Below are 17,506 nucleotides of genomic sequence, written 5' to 3'. Positions count from 1 at the left end.
AGTGACCCATTGGGCTGGTCCTGACCCCCAGGTTGGGAACCAATGCATTGCATGAACTGAGCCACTGGTGTAAAGTCTATTGGTGTACACTTTCTGGTCAGAACACAAGTTACATTTAATAAAAAAAAAAAACGGTTTATGATGTCAAGGCAGGACATCTCCAACTGAAGCACGACCGAGAAATGGTCACCATGGACTAAGGCCCTGTCCACACTACTCCGTTTTTACTCCGTATTTGCTACGTTTACACTGAGCGGCCACACTACGCCGGAGTTTTGGAGCACCCTAAACGGAGGAATCTGAAAACTCCGCCGAGGTTGGAGGTATTTGAGAACTCCGGGGTTGCGTTTGCGTGTGGACGGTCGGATACGGATGTGCTTAGAAAAAATTACGCCCACACCCGTGTTCGCTACTGGATTGGTTCTTGGCAACCATGATGTCTCCGTCCCTGATTCGTCACACTCACTATCACGTGACCTGTACCCGGAAGAAAACAAACTGGGTTACCAGCGATTCATTTCAACATGGATAACTAATTGCAAGCGTTGCTGCTAGCACAACAGCTACATTATGTTGCTGCTAGCACAACAGCTAGCATGTTACATGTTACATGCTGGCTATATCATGGATTGTTGTTTTGTATTCATGTAATGTGTATAGGGACAGTTTGTAAAGCCATATTTCATATTGTGTTTCCACAGTTTTACAAATAAGAAAGATTCACACTGAAGTCTTGAAACTCTTCTATGGATTCCATGGTCTTTATTTCACGGATCTACTGTTAGCGATCTGCTAAGCTTTCCTGCACGAAGCAAGAGCAGAATAGAGTGAGAGACGTGTGTTGACCACATTGATGGACCCATATTCTAGTAAACGTTTACGTGTAAGTGTTGATTTTAAAGTAAATTTGATGTGAGAGAGAGAGAGAGATAGACCCGCAGCGCTGTAATGCTAATCGCGGTTAGCATTTCTCCATTGGCGGTAATGTTAAAATTAGCTTAGAAGCTAGCTAGGCGGACATGATGTTCAGAGCTACTAGTGAGAACAGACATCAACAACACGGAGGAAACGAATGAGAGACCACATTGATGGACCCATAATCTAGTAAACGTTTATGTGTAAGTGTTGATGTTAAAGTAAATTTGATGTGAGAGAGAGATAGACCTGCAGCGCTGTAACTACGTCTGAAAAATAAAACTTCTAAAACTTTCCACGAACTGTGTCTGTTTGAGTTTATAGAGGGAGATTTTAGAGGAAGATCTTAAGTATCAAATACAACCTTTCATTATTAAAGACTACTTTATTACTCTGTCGTATTATTTTTTTTTAACTAAGCAAGCAATCCACTTCCTGTTTACACCGTCACGCGCATGCCCAGTGTACGTTAATGGTCACGTGCTGTCCGCCTTCCAAGGCTGCCGTGTGGACGCAGATCAACTCGAGAATGATGCTGAAACTCCCGTGTGGACGGAGATCGTTTCTATTTGACAAATCTGCATCCAAGGAGAAACGGAGTAATGTGGACAGGGCCTTAAGGTCGACCACCGGACACACTCGGCTCTACAACATTGACGAGATAAAGTAAGTTCAGCAGCACATTCGCATCATTCGAATGCACCCACAGCACAATCGCTGACATTTGGAGCAAATCCCCTGCTGACTTAATCACTGCGAATATTGCGTGTCATTTGTGCAGCACACTTGGACCTGGCTGATGTTAGTGGTAGTAATTCACCACCGCTGCGAGAGAGAAGCCCCGGGGTGACGCTGCGCCTTGTGCTCTCTTCTCTCTTTCCCTTCACCCCCTCCCGGTACTCTCCGTTGCAAGCCTCAGCCCGTCCCCTGTCTCACACAGCATAAAGACACCAGAGTAGTTGTAGACAGAGACCATGTGTGAGGCAAAAAATCATGCCACTGTTTACCTAATGTAACTTTCATCTAAAGTAATTTATAATACTCATTTTTAATTATCTTGTAAATTAAATTAAATTTTTATCATAACTCACTCTTTGGCTAATTTCCCTCTCAAAACATCCTCCTCTCCCCTCAGCAGCACCACCACAGCTACTACCACTCGCTGTTTACCGTCCCATGTGCTCGGAGTCCTCCGTAGCCCGGCCCCTCTCCATGCTCTGGCCAATCACGCAGCTCGGGCAGTGCGAAGGAACTACGTCTGCAGCCAATTGCTGCCTGCTCTGATACCGCGTCATCGAAGGAAACATGGCGGCGCACATCACCAGAGCCGTGAAGCGTCTTGTTCCTCAGTAAGTCACTTCATATTTTCTTTTCTTATCGCTCCTTCTCTTAAATGTGCTCTAGAGAAACACCGCCTGCAAAATGTAACGGCGCTAGTTTTAGTCGGTAGGTTTCCCCGCCATGTCGCAGCTAGCAGCTGTCGGTCCAATGTCACTTGTTTTGTTGGCTGGGGGAGAAGTAGACTTATAGCAGATGTCAACAGTGTTTGCTAACATTCTGCTCGTTTGTCATCGCCGTTATGTTAGCTTAAATGACGAAGTGGAGACGTGTTTGTAGCTACTTGTTTGCTACGAGTTTATAAAAAGCTGGAAATATGCACAGAACTTGTACATACCTCAGCAGATAGAAGATAAACACTGCTGCGTCCTGAGCTCCACTGTGCTGCACTGGCTCAGAATGAAGAGAACGTGCTAATCGTTACTGGTACCAAAGACACACCGAGGGCACTGCAAAGTGAGATTCACCTATTTGCACACAAAAACAAAGCAGAAGAAACAAATCAAGTTGTGCAGGTGAGATTTGAAAAATCCCCTGATCATGGGAGGAACTCACCTGAATAAATATTATAGTCAAATACAAAAGTGATATCATAAAAAGGAAAATGGACATGCAAACATACTCCAAAATCAAAAAGCAAAGATAAAGCAAGCATCTTAAATCAAGCAGATAATATAACGTAGTAAGAGTGTGTGTGTGTGCATGTTTGCATATGTGTGTTCACAAAAGCACACTTCTGATCAGTCCTTATGAAAGGGGAGTGCTAATTATAGTCAGATATGCTCATTTTGAATAGTTGAGTTCATCAGACAGGATCTGAGCCTACATGTGGAATTCTTAAATGAGGTAGACTGAAATGCAATTTAAAAAGATAACTGTTCAATAACTAAGTCCTCGTATGACAAATGGAGAATAGACAGAGCCCAATAAGAAACCTTGGGAGGTGTAACCATTTGTTTTTTATCGTTTTATAGTTTTGGACCTCACTGTTACCTCACTGGAACAAATACTTGACAAGGTACTAAATGTGGCAATTCTGCAAAACCTTTTTTGTAGGATATAAAGCTTGCGAAGGTGGGATAAGAAGCTCCCCAAATGATAATGTAGTATAGGAGGAAAGGATAAATCAAGCTTTAATTAAGAGTGCATAAACACTTCTGATGATCCAAACTATGACTTTTGCCAACGATGCAAATAGATTAAGATATTTTATTGTAAACAAACCGAATATGACTCTTCCAGCTTCGAGTTTCATCAATCAGGACTCCAGGGAAACAGATCTGGGTGCTGTTGAGTTGTATTATTTTACTGTAAGCGATGTTTCTGATATATAATCTACACTCACTGATAAAAACAGGACAGGCAACATTTTAGATACACCTCTGCAGTAAAACTATCCAACGTGCCTATTCTGAAGACTTGAAAGTGGTACATTACAAAAACTATATCAGCAGGATCCTCAGATTTTATGTAATTATGGTAATGAAGGTTATTGGTATCGCTTGCATGTGAGGCTATGCAGCAAAGCCAAGATTAAACCAATTCGACAACTGAGCCAAACGTATGCCAATTACAAGGGTTAAATCAGTAACATGCAGCAAAGGTCAGTGTTTGAATGGTAGGGAGTAGATCTGTTGGTGTGACCATGTGGTCCCACATAAATAATACAATCTGCATGTTTTATATTCATAACGTTTTTCATAATCGGTTAATTGTTTCAGTCATCTTTCTTTGTCTTTTATTCTCAGTCATCTCCAAGTACTTCATCACATTGATGCAAAAAAACTGATACAACAAGACAAGGAGTCTAAAGCCTGTGAGGCTGTACTGACGCACATCAGCGCCAAAAGCTAACTTTAGCATGCTAATATACTCACAATGACAATGCTAACATGCTGTTTAGCAGGATTGTTCGCCATCTTAGTTTAGTATGGTAGCATGCTAACGGGCACTAAACACAAAGTGCAGCTTGGGCGTATGGGAATGTCATTAGTTTGATGGTCTGATGGTGGTGCTGCTGAATATCACCAACCGTGACCGTAAATGTAGTTCTAGCATATTCATTAGTATGGCCGTTCCTAAAGTCTGCACCTCCTCTGGCCGTCACTCGTTCCAGTTTGCCGCTCCTGGTGACTGGAACAAGTTGCAAAAAAAAGAGATGCTAAAACTCCACACCTTCATTCCTGTCCATAAATGTAATAATATTTTCTGATCACTGCACCTGCTTTTGAATTGGCTTCTCTGGAACGCGGTACATACATCTATACATTCATTTCATTTAGTCTCAAGTTGTTTCATTGCACTAGTTGTGTCCATGTTCTAATGTCTTGCATCGTCTTGCCTTCTGTCGCTGCTTCTTGGCCATGTCGTCATTGTAAATGAGAATTGATTACAAATTGAGTTATCTGGTTAAATAAAGGTAAAATAAAGAATGGATTAAAAGGGATCACCGTGGTTCTCTCGGTTCATCCACACAGCTAGTGTGGTTAAAAACTTCCAATATTGTTGTAAAATATGGCACACGATGGCCTTCTACATGTCTGAGATGTTAATAAGGCATACTTACTAAAAATAGTATTGCCCCCAAGGTAGACGAATTACAGTCATAATAGTAGTCATAAATGTGGGATCCAGTGTTTTTGGAGACTTGACTAAATGTCTGGATTGAGCCTCTCTCGCTTTGATTTTCACCATTCTTTTAAAAATCTGGAAAGTCTCCCAACTTTACGGGAATGCAAAATAAAATTGCTAGACTACTTTAAAAATACAAGCTCTTCCATTGCATATTAGTCTTGTGTGAATTTCTGCAGGGCTTCGTCATGAGATTCAGTGACCGATGGTCAGCAGTCAAAGTGGCCTATAGTGCTCTTCTACCTTTGGTAAACTCTCACGCAGGTCTCATAACTGGCATAATGAGAAACCTCAGACAGTTTGAGTGTTACAAAGAACGTAAGTGAGTTTAATATTCTAGCAACGCGTCCGTACTGGTCAACTGCGTTGTGACATGTGGCTCTAATTCAAGGCGCATGAATTTCCAGAGGCACAAAGCTGATGATCCTGCCAAATTAGAGTGTGAAGTGATTGTCACGCCAGTCTGGTGTGTGTGTGTGTGTGTGTGTGTGTGTGTGAGTGAGAGAGAGTCTTTGTCTGTTTGTTCTTGTGGTGATAGCCTGAACAGATAAGAAACAAAATATCATCTCATCTCAGGAATCCCTCTTTTAACTTAGCATCTCACATTTTTCTTGTAGCATTTTAATATTTACCAATTAACTTGTAGTAAATATTAAATGTCTTTCCGGATATTTTGAAAATGTATATTTTTTAATGATGTCTTGCGTGCAGCATATGCAGATGAAATCTCTACCTCCCTAATGGGATTCATACTGAGTTTTTGGCTGGTGTTTCCGGGTAAAGCGGTACCTACACGATTAAATGCGGCTCTCTCAGAGGGCTGGAACCAGGAGAGGAATGTGTGTGCTTGTTTTATGGACAGCCTAGAGCCCTCGCCCTGGCATTGGCGGCAGACTGCTCTTTGTCACAAACACCCCCGTGTCAAAGATGCAACAGCATCCTGGAGGAAGCATTGACTGCCGCTATGAAGTCGACAAGTGATGAAAGTAGCCTAGAGGTTGTCAATTAAGCCAGCCAAGGCCTGGACCTTATAAGTTAATGGGCAGTTTCCCCTCCCAGGGCCTGCTAGGGCTTTATAGCACAGCTTATAAAAATAAAAAAAACCCAAGTGTAATGCACCCCTATAACGTTTTCAATTAAGAGAAAGGGCATAAAGCAGTGCAGACACTTGGCAGTCATGCTAGAATGTTTATAAAGTGGCATTTGGCATAAATTGAGAGGGGAATTTTTCAATTGCCCCAGTTGTTTTAAAGCAGCAGCTACTGTGCGGAATTTTATTTTGATGGTGCTTCATGCTGACTGGAAGCATTACAGACTTCCTGGTGTCTTCCCATTACCGGCTCTTTCAGCTCGGTCATATGGACATGCAGCCTGAAGTTTAAAAAGCTACGTCTTCTCAGTTGTAAAAGAGATTAGAAACAAGACAGAAATTTGATATATACTTTTAATGTTACACACTTCTTTTGTGTGCAAATTTTCTTGTTTTAGTACAACGTGTCATAAATGCCAATGTCATTTCACAGTACATTGGGAAATTACCATATAAACTGTCTTACACTAAGAGGAATTTACATGTAATACAATTAAAGACAATTAGATAAAAAGGAGCAGATTATTGTTTGTTAACATAATTGCCACTTGAACACCACAAAGCCCTTTTGTTTGTAATGCAAATAGAAATAAGCAATGATTTAAAAGGCTCACAGACCCCCCCCCCCCCCCCCCCCCCCCCCCCCCCCGATCATCTGGTGTCCTCTGTAGCGGAGCTTGCTTGGGCAGCTTCCGGTAGATAAATAAATGAGTGTTGAATAAACACCCGCATGTTGACACCTCATTTCCTCATTGATTGGTGGTGGAAGCCAAGCTTGAGGTGTGTGGCCATAATCCAATCAAGCAGGAAAACAACCACGGGGACTGTGTAACCAAATTCTTCAGCAAAGGGAGGGCGAGCGCGGCGGCCAAGTAACCTCAAACCTCACGCTCTGTGCCTTTTCAGAAACTTTGTATCTCATCTTTTTACTAGACACTTTCTTGGCACTCTCTTCCTACTTTCCTCCCTTTTTATATTATGTAGACCGTTGGTTTTGTCAAGCTGAATTAAACAAAAGTAGCAAAACACATGATGGGAAAGTAAAGAAAACCCACACCACAACATCACCGCCCGTAGATGTATTCACCAGGCTTTTTCATTTTAGATTTTTTTTCTTTTGAGCCAATGAATCAGTAATTCGCTCTATTACCTGTTGTTGACCCGGCTACAGTCCTGCCTTTTGAAATTTGTAACAGAGCATTAAGCTAACACATGTTGTTGTGTGAAAACAAAGCTGGCGTGGCAAGCCAGCTGAGTAAACGCGGTTGTGGGATGGCAGCGGAGAGAGAGGACTACACTTGTCCTCAGCGCCGACGGAGGCGGATACATGCGGCCAACAGATGGATACGTTACCCCGCATCCCCAAACCAAAACAAGTGTCTCTGCTCCGGCACCGAGAGCCTTTGATCCGCAGCACATCTTTTTTGGCATCAGAGCAGGGCTGCTTTCAGGACCCCAGAGTGCACATGGAATCGCATCTGTATAAACATGGCCGCGCGGGGAGGAATGTGTGAACAATGCAATGAAAGAATTTGGTTCTAGAAACGCGGGCTGTGCTTGGCTAACGGGTGGTTTATGTGGTTTTGGTGTTTGAGCGCGGTGGTCGTATTGAATGAGAAGCTGGGGGAATATGCTCTGCTTTTAATGATAACATGACTGGGGGAACTTGTTTTTACATTTTTTTTTTTTTTTTTTACAGATGTGAGCCAAGTGCAGTGAAATTATCCTTTTTTTTAAAAAGTATAGTGCAGGGTGTCAAAGATATTGACACAGCAATGTATAAGTAACAGTTTCGTTTGTTGCGATCTTTGACGTAATTACATTTTCTTCTGTATTTTTTGTTTTTTTTACACAAGCTGCTACAAAAGTCATTGTTGTGGTTGTCCAAGCCACCTATCCTTAAGCTATTACACATTATGATCATTATCTATTGGGATCAAATTATTTTGGATATTACACGCAGACCTCCTGAGAGAGACCACCCAATCTCCTCCTGAATGTCATGACAAGTTATAGCCCGTGTTGATCTGTTTATTGAACTGTATATTAAAGCATTTACTGTAGACGTGACTAAAGATTTCACATAAAGAGTGTGTTGGGGGGCTGGTACAGTTTAGCCCATGCAGCATTAATTGGGTAGCCGTCAGAGTTGTGTGTGTGTGTGTGTGGGCAGGATATTGCTTCCAGACTTGGAGTCAGCGTCACCGTCAAAAGGCCAAAGGGGCTCTTTCGGCTATTAAGCAGATACAGATTCGGGTTCAGTTTACACCTCAGGAACCTGTTGGAGGACACTCGCATCCCTGACATTAGCTCAGTGTCGTCAGTCATCGGGCGAAGCCGCGGCTTGTTCTTCTCCCACTTTTACCCGCTGCCACGGTGGTGTTTTGGTCTTCTCACGGCACCGAGGTTGGCGCATCACCATGGTGATGGTCGGCTAGTTCCAGGGCGATGAGGTGTAATTTACCCAGCATTTCCTGTCTGATACACAGCACCCTAATGAGAAAAAGGCCTGCTTTTACAGCAGCATGTTTGTTAACCAGGCACAGCAGGGTGTGTGTGTGTGTGTGGGTTTGTGGTTCTCTCTCTGCCATTCGGCCTTGTTTGTTTAAGCGCATGCACACCTATAGGTGGGACCGTCTGTAACAGCCCACGGCTGCAGTTCCTGGTGTAACCCCTCGGTGTCAGTGTTGACAGCGTGCTCCGTACTGGGGACTTGGAGAGCAGCTTGTGGTGTTTGTTCCGGCACCGAGTGAAGTTTCATCTCTTGACTGTCCCTCATTAAATAGTCCCACACTGTCGCTAAGTGACTTCATCTGGAACATCAGCCACTGTGTGTGCATAATGTTTTTATTTTTTTTTTTATTTTTTATTTTTTTACAACAGTAAAAATAAAAGTACTATTAATCGTATGCACCTTTTAGTATTATTAAAACTAGTGTTTGAACTGTAGTAGCATTGTTACAGTAAACAAAAAATAAGCTAACACAAAGGCTAAAAAACTTGCTTTAATTTAACTACATTTAATGCTTAAAGATTAAGTAATTTGACAGGAAATCAAGGGGTGACAATTGTTGTTCATTAGCTAAACTACCATATATTCACTGTGATTAGCTCCTCAGATGTAGATGTAGTTTCTCCACTTCACATCATTGAAATGTCCCAGAGGTTTTTTTTCCACTGCAATCGCAAGACATTGCATGGGCAGCTGTGATGGACATCTGTCCATTTTGACATTTTACAGACTTGATGATCAATGGATAAATTGGTATTCATCAGTTGCAGCTACATGGCATTCAGCAGCATCTGTTGTTATTATTAGGCTATATAATTACTGCTGTTCGATGTGCATTGTGTGGGCTCTTGTAACACAAATGATAAGGCTAGATCTCCAATGAGGGGGGGATTATATATCCGTCAGCCCTAAGGTGAAAACACTTCAATACTCCTATAGTTTTATGCTGTAGTGGATCTTGTTCTTGCCATTCTCCACTGACTTTGCAGTTTTTGCAGCTTCTGTACAGTCGGACAACTTCTCTCATTGATCGCTGCATATCGAACAGATCACTACCACATAAAACAGGACAACTGTGATGTGACGGTCTCTCTGGATTCATTGTAATAATCCAATTTCTGATTCATCCGGGCGTGCAGAGGAGAGTTGGCTTGTTATGGAACTGTCTTACAACTTCCCCGTCACATCCCCGTGGCACAAGTTGCAGACAGGCGGCCTCTTGTTAGCACTACACTTCATTAGAACCAGGTTTCAGTGGTACCACACACATTCAAACAGCAGGGCCATCTCCCTGAGCATCAAAGGACATTTCTTCTTATTTTTTTATACAAAGGCTCGTCTCTGTGTCTGTCTTCCCATCAGCGTCTGCTAATGATGCATGCCGCACACGTTTTTACCATCGACACCCTCATCTCCCCATCACTCATTCGCACACTCGATCTCTGCTCCCCCCCCCCCCCCACCCCTCTCTCTCTCTCTCTCTCTCCCTCTCTCTGCCATTCGCGGTGTTTGTTTGGCTGCTGGGTTTTGTTTGTTTATTGTTTCCAGATGGCAGACGCAGACTTCATTTGTGTGGCTTTCAAGTTTCCAGAGAGCTTTTTACTGCCTTGGCTCAAGCGCTTATCCTGTTTCCTCCAGCCGGGCTTTATGATGGGCCCTTTTTTTTTAATACGTAGCAACTGGAAACAACTGTCACTACCAGTCTGAGAGCAGGGGAGAGCCCAGAAAAACAACAACAACAACAACTCTCCATCTGAACATCTTCATTAGTGACAGAGCAGTCGATCCACAGATGAGTCGACCCCACCCCCCTCATAGAATGAAAGAGGGAATACCCTCGACTGTGTTTGCTGCTCTGAACTTCAACTGCAGCATCAGCAGAGAAATAGGATGTGCACAAAAAGTGATTCTTTGTTGACATTCTGACTTTTCTCTCAACACTTTGCTGAGTGTAGTCTGGGCATCATTAAGTGCTGTGACATCGCTTATTTACAGGAACACAGGAGGTCCACCGGCCCAGTAAATGTGTGGGGGAGGAACCATTGCGCGTCTTTACTCATCGGATGCGGTTTTTAAGACGGAGCAGTAATCAAAGCGCTCGGCTATATAAACCCCCCCCCCCACACCCACCCCTTCTCCTTAAGGAGGCCTTTTCTCCTGGCTGCTGCTGAATGAGTGATTACCCTGGCATTCCAACCTGCCTAATCCCATTTCGAGCAGTGATTTAACAGAGTAGCAGTGGCCAAGGTGCTGCGTTCACTGCACTGCCCCCCCCCAAAAAAAATATAAACTAGTCGCTGGAAGGAAATGCCAACCTGTTTGGTTTAATATTTCTGTCGCAAATATGTTGGCGAAGCAGACAGTTTTTTTTCAATTAAAAGGCATCATGCGGAGGATTCCAGGGTTGCCAGCTGTGTCGCTGTTCTTCATGCATTAAGTCATACAGTAGTGTGTTTCTCAGATGATGTCAGGTCTTACCACTATGTCATCTACGTGCTTGTTTAGGGTCCATCAGGGTCCACGGTGCAGAGGTAGCAGTGCCATGTATGCTGGGAATAACGGTGGCGCCGTCCTTCTACTAACCCGCTTTTGACCCCTGCACAAGGTGATCCGAGTCGAAGTGTGAGGGGATCCAACTTTAATGTCCACGTAATCAGTGGTGTTTGTGCTTTACCACCACTGAGCGCCTGGCCGGCCGGCTAATCTCATCAGGGTTTGGGCTCTGGTGCCGGGGTGAGGGAGAGGACAGCCTAGCATGACCCACATCTCTGTGCCAGGACGGCTAACAACACTCCGGCTCCACCGCGCAGCTCCGTCAGAGTTTACTACGAGGCCCTTTGCCAGGGTGTTTACTACTGGACTGTCTGGCACAACAAGATAATGCTTGTACTAATGCCCTCTAAAGACACAGCCACTCTCACTAAGGAGGGTCTGCATCATCTCACATGACAACATCGTGGATCGATAATGAGGTGTAGACTGGGTTTGCATTGTAACCGTTTTAGTGATATTCTGTCTGTATGCAAGGGTGGACAAAACAAGTACCGTCAGAGGAAAATGGAAAGAGTGTGATAGAAGGATTTCTTGTTGGTTTGGATTTTCTAACTTTTCCTTCAGAAACTAGTGTGCTTGGTTACTTAACGTTATACAGCCTCTTTGCACAGAAGTCAGATTCTCGCAATGTCACAAGATCGTGGGATCATATATCACATTCTAAGCTTATTAGATACGATTTATTGCAGGAGGAATGGTTGCATTAGGTTGTACAAGTGTACCCAATAAACTGGTAACTGCGATCGCCCAGTAATCTCAAGTAGCCACTAGTCTAGAAGTTTTAGACAACTAAATCACTCGGTTAAATTTAGTAAAAGAACGTAGTTGATGTTAACTTTACTTACTAACGACCTTTATCACAACCGAGTGACTCAACGACTTTACTAGTGAGCCACCTGACTCACGTGACTAACGACACTTTGATTAACGCTGCCATAACTAGATGGCAACCTCCGGTTCGGAGGAGTGAAGCCAATGAGGAAGTGTCTTAAACTTGCATTCTCTCTACTGGCCACCAGGGGGCGACTCCTATGGTTGTATTGAAGTCTATGAGAAAATGACTCTACTTCTCACTTGATTTATTACCTCAGTAAACATTGTGAACATGAGTTTATGGTCTCAATCTCTAGTTTCAAGTCTTCTTCAATACAGCATGATGTTCATTTAGTAAATTATGGTCCATTCAGACTAAAATAGACCATACAGCAGAGTATGATTTAGGGCGGGGCTACCTAGTGATTGACAGGTTGCTACCGCCACCAGAGCCGTATTCAGCGTCTCTACGTCGCTCCTCTTCTGTCCAAATATGGTCACTTCCGTTCACTGGTTGCAAAAAGTCAAGATGGCGACGGCCAAAACGCCAAACCCGAGGCTTCAAAACGTCAGTCCACAAACCAATGGGCGAGTATGTCTACTTCTTATTTACAGTCTATGGCCATGACAAAGTGACAACATTTATTTTTAGTTTTGCACAGGACACGAACAGCGTTCTCCTGGAGGAAAGTCCTGTGTTTGCTTTTTGAGCAAACGCCACTACCGCAGCCCCATTTCTCTGTTTTCGCTGGTCATGTAGCACCAATCAAAATAAATAGATAACATGTTTGACTTTCTACTGCATTGACAGCCAAGTTTTATGAAAATATCATCTTTCCAAGTCTTTAACCTATATGCAGTGTTTTTGTATGTGATATGATTTCGAACTGGACATATTTTATGTCCCATAGGTATCTGCACCACACTGAGCCATAACGTAAGCCCCTTTTTATTTTTTTATTACTCGATGGTGTAAAAAAAAGAAAATTGCGAATAGAGCTGAAGCTTTTGCTGACTTTGTAAAATGCAAATACATTACAGTAACCTCACCATGGCTGCACACCTGAGAAGTCACCTGTTACCTTGTGAGGATAGTGAGGCACCACGAGCTAACAGAGGAACATCACTTCTACGATTTTGTCTTCATAAGGCGTCATGGGGAAATTCATTTAAAACAAATTCTGTTATCATTCATTTGATTGTCATGATTTTTCTTTACTTTTTATGACAACCCTTTTTTTCTGGGATAGAAATTCAAATTTTACATCGAAATTATTGATAATAAACTAATATACTGTTAGCAGGTTGTATAAAAGTCTGTTACACACAGTGTTGTTATAGTGAACTGACACCGTTGCACTCGCTCTGCTGCGCCCATGGGAGGTCAGAAACCTGCTCAGTCCACTCCCTCTACTCACCATCCAACCTCTGCACACACACACACACACACACACCGGAAACAAATGAGCAGCTGGCTGTTTGATGGTCTAATTTAAACCAGTGGATATTTTTGAGCTGTTTCAATCCCCTGACGTGTGTGTGTGTGTGTGTGTGTGTGTGTATGTGTGTGTGTGGACACAGGGGCATAATAAAGGAAGTTCCTTTCATGCGAGGGATGGATAGTTTTCCTATTTTGCTGTTGAGATGTATTCTAAATATTTAGTTTTCCATTTTATAACAAGGCTAGTCATTGATATGGATGCCAGGAATGGCTGCACCACCCTTTCTGAGCCGCTGTTCACATTTTACTGCCGTTTCATCTGCCTTGCTTGGGCCTCCAGGAAAAGCACACAGTCCGTATCTATTCACACCACAAAAAAAAAACCCTCACTCAGATCCACCACAGTCAGGAAAACATAACAGAAAACCTCCAGTCTTTGACTTGTTACAGTACAATTCACCTTTATTGTGAGACGTGCAGTCGGTGGCTTATTAAACCATCTGATCCACTGTTGCACAGGCTTGATGGGCCTTTAATTTGCAATAGTAATTAATGCAGGATACTCCGACATCCATCTGGGAACACGCGTTCAGATCAAACAAACCATTTAAAAGAGTTAAAATCATCGCTGGGGCCTAATTATCACCTAATAGCTGATGTGGCAACAAGCAAGTAATTACTATCTCCTTTTGCTTCTATTAGCCCAACCAATGACTGCAGACTCCTCCGGGTATGGTAATAAAGGGTTGGTGTTTGTGAAAATTGACCCTGGGTGCTAAATGCAAAAATGATTTGATTAGGATTTTAACTTGATCCCTCAACTTCAGAATTTTGGTCCAGCGTTCGCTGTTGCTGTATTTTATCTCCCATTTGTGTGTGTGTGTGTGTGTGTGTTTGTGTGTGTCTCATGCCTCTGCATGATCAAACATTATGAGAAAAGATTTTGAATTATGTTTTAAAAAAAAATGCATTGTCTTTCACAGCAAGGTATGTCGTCCTCTGCTGTAAATTCCATTAGCTTTTCTTCAAACATGCACCAGGTTGTTAGACTGGAGGCTCATTTGTTTAGCCAATGGCCTGCCACCTAAGCTTATTAAATCAATAGATTAAAAAGATGCCTAGCTGCGACACTGAAGACTAAAACGCGCGCGGACACACAAACACAAGCAGCATGCTAAGTTGGCTTATCTTTGATGTGTCCCGATTGACAAAGAGACTCCCTCCCGTCAAAGGTTTGCAAATAGACTAATGCACAAAAGGTGGCCCGTGTTCTCGCCATTTGTTTGTTTGAAATAAAGTCTGCTGTGAATTAGTTTGAGTTTCTGCTTTTGATCTAAATGTACCACATGATGGCTAGTCCTATTTTTCCTTTTTTTGGTATTCTTTTAAAGGCATCCTCCCGGTTTACCTTGTGTCACAAGAGCAGTGTTTGCTATCGTGGATGCATTCTCCATGAAGACTGTGCCGAATCAGATGGCGGCGCAGGCCTGAACCGCGAGCAAATCGCCGTGCCTTTTTCTTTTTTTTTGTCTCATCTTCGATGATGCGGCACTTCCTCTGGCTTTTGTCTCCAGTTTTGGGGGGCGCAGCTGCTGGGGGGCTAGGTGCTATCCACGCTTCCCCTCCCTAAAAAAAGAAAACCTCAGGCCACGCGCCGCTGCACCCCAAACACTAAATAGGAGCATTAGACACACCGTGTTAGTGGCTGCTGGTGTTTTGAGCTGTGGCTGTGGGTGCGTGTCTTGCCCAATGGGCCAGAGACGGGCGCATTACTGCAAACACACACTCACAGCTGCACACCACACTGCACAAGTTCTCCTCTGCTCCACACCCTCCTATAAAGACAATGGATTTATTCTTTTGTGTCACTCGTCCCGTTTGTCCCGTCACCGACTAATGTTTCGTCTGCTGCCCGTTGACCCCTCTCTCTGCTTTGAGTCCCCCCCCTTCCCGCCCGGCTACAGATCTGCACTGTGAAAATACCCACAAGGCCTTTTTTTTCTTTTTTGTTACCCATATGAAGTGTTGCAGACTTTGATTATGCGGCCACCGGCATCACACCTCAGCAGGGTATATCCAAACATGAAAATGAATTCACAGCTAAATGCTGCTATATGCAGTCTTGAGAGGAGAACTCAAACACAGGTTTACACTAGTGAACAGCATTAAGAAATAGAGCCTGAAGGCAGCGTTCATTAATGTGCAAAGCAAATGGAACAGTTACCACCCCCCACCCCCCTCCCCTCTAAAACAACACACACACACACACACACACACACACACACACCCACACGCACGCACACAACATGAATGCAATGGTCATTTCAATAGAGGGAAGAGCCCTTTTGATTGCAGGGCATTTCAATTGGCATAAAAGAAATTGACCTAAATTAAATAGATGTAAAATATTCCCGGTGCTGCTTAAAAGAAATCCAGTTATTGAAAAAGAGAGAATAAAATCTGCATAATGAGCAGTAATTATAAACAGAGCCGAACACTCAGGTGAGCCGCATTGATCAGTCTGAAACGAGAAAGTTCGGGTTCGAGTTGCTCGCCGGGTTTACTAAGCAAACTTGTTACCTCACAGCTTGTGGATGTTGTTCACCAACTCAAGTTTGAAGTAAAGTATTTTTAAATAATATTTTTTTTATTCCTGTAACTGGCAAAAGGTGTTTTGGACTTTTTAGCCACAGCCATGGTGTCCTTTTAGACTGTCTGTTATGAACTTTAGCACGAAAGTTCTTGGGCATGACTTTGTCTCGGAGCAATGCAAATGGAATTGCCCCCTGATGGTTTGGAATGCACCCAGCTGGCCTTTAAAAGGTGATAATTGGAAAATACAGGATGAAGCCACAGTCGAAGTGGGGACCTTGTGTTAGACTGAGTTAGCCATAGCAAGGATGGAGGAGAGAAAACAAGCAGAGATGTGGGAAGAAAACATAAAATACATGCATTTCAAATGCATTGTTTCAGGGCTTTCTCTGTGTATTCTGATTGCATTGTGTGCAAAATGCAAACAGAATCCTGGCTGTAAACGTTTGACAAATCTGTGTCTTCAGAAGTCATTTTCAGAGAGGGTGGTCATTTTACATAGAAATATAAGGGTTGCCGTTGTCAATCATTTTTAGAAGTTGACAACCGATTCTTGTCATCAGCCGCAACCACTTTTTAACGTACAATAAAACCACAAAGAATATTGTTCTGAATATTGTTGTTGCCTGAATGGGTACTGCACATGCAACATAACTGCAACGCCCCCACCTTGGTACCTTTTGTTGCATGTCATGTGTCTCTCTCTCCCCGTTTCCAGTCTGCTGAAAAAGGCAAAGAGACAAACTAAAATAAACTTAAATAACAACAAAAAACAACAACAGGGAAAGCAAAACCTGCACCCCCAAATATCTTTTTAAATAGCTAGAGACGATGACGATGGGGCTTTGCTTGGTGACTGTAATACATTCTTCATTCTTTTGTGTCACATCTTCATTATCAAAAGCACAGCTGCGTAGTATCTTAATTACTCAAAATAAATATGGTGACTAAAAAAGGGCAACCTTATTTTCAGTTGTACCTGTTTGCCAGCCTGGCAACCGCTTTTAAGAGTTGGTGTTGAGCCCTACAGCGGTTAGAAAAGGCAAAGTTTGCATTCTAGACATAAAAATATGAACAAAGTCGTAGTACAAATTCCTTGAACTTTATTTCAGGTTTATTCATGGTCATCACAGGTGTCAGAGTTCCCATGGATTGATCACCAGGGGCAGCAAACAGACAATTGCCGAGCTTAAATACATCAAATTGTTGTTGCTGAAAATTCTCTTTTAGAATTTGCTGAGGGGACGCTGAAATGCACGTCCCGACTAATTTCTAAATCCTGACACAGCATTCCTTCGCCTCTCGGGAAGGAAGTGTAGCTGGCAGGTCAAGAGGCCTGTACAGGAGCTCTTCCCTTTTTACAAGGCAACATTCAAGGCATTTCTTCACTCCTCTCCTTGTGTTAGCCTAACCCTAGTGTAAGCCCGCGCATCCGGTCTCCATTACTGTGCTCTCTTCTGAGAGAATGTGACGGCGATAAGGTTCTTTTGAAGTCTGGCTTTACTACAGGACCTCGAAAGAGAGGGCCAAAGCCTGCTGCTACATTGGAGAGGAAACTCAACCAGCTCTCTTTTTACTTTTGTTCTGAGCTCCGACTTTGAGTTTTAGTCCACATTTCTAG

At 43.0% G+C, this 17,506-nt stretch overlaps 1 protein-coding gene across 1 annotated transcript in view; it reads left to right on the top strand.

The window, feature by feature from the left end:
- Window positions 1–2,216: 2,216 nt before the first annotated feature.
- The window catches only part of clybl (citrate lyase beta like), a 69,882-nt gene continuing 54,592 nt past the window's right edge, over window positions 2,217–17,506 (top strand). The window contains exon 1 of the mRNA XM_076081927.1: window positions 2,217–2,264. Coding sequence (XP_075938042.1) covers window positions 2,221–2,264 — 44 coding nt within the window. The 5' untranslated portion in view covers window positions 2,217–2,220. The remainder of the gene's footprint in view (window positions 2,265–17,506) is intronic.

This window comes from Anarhichas minor, unplaced genomic scaffold, assembly GCF_050575085.1.
Source record: "Anarhichas minor isolate MPS153535 unplaced genomic scaffold, ASM5057508v1 ptg000087l, whole genome shotgun sequence".
Lineage (NCBI taxonomy): Eukaryota > Metazoa > Chordata > Actinopteri > Perciformes > Anarhichadidae > Anarhichas > Anarhichas minor.
This window is presented reverse-complemented; position numbering and strand designations above follow the sequence as displayed.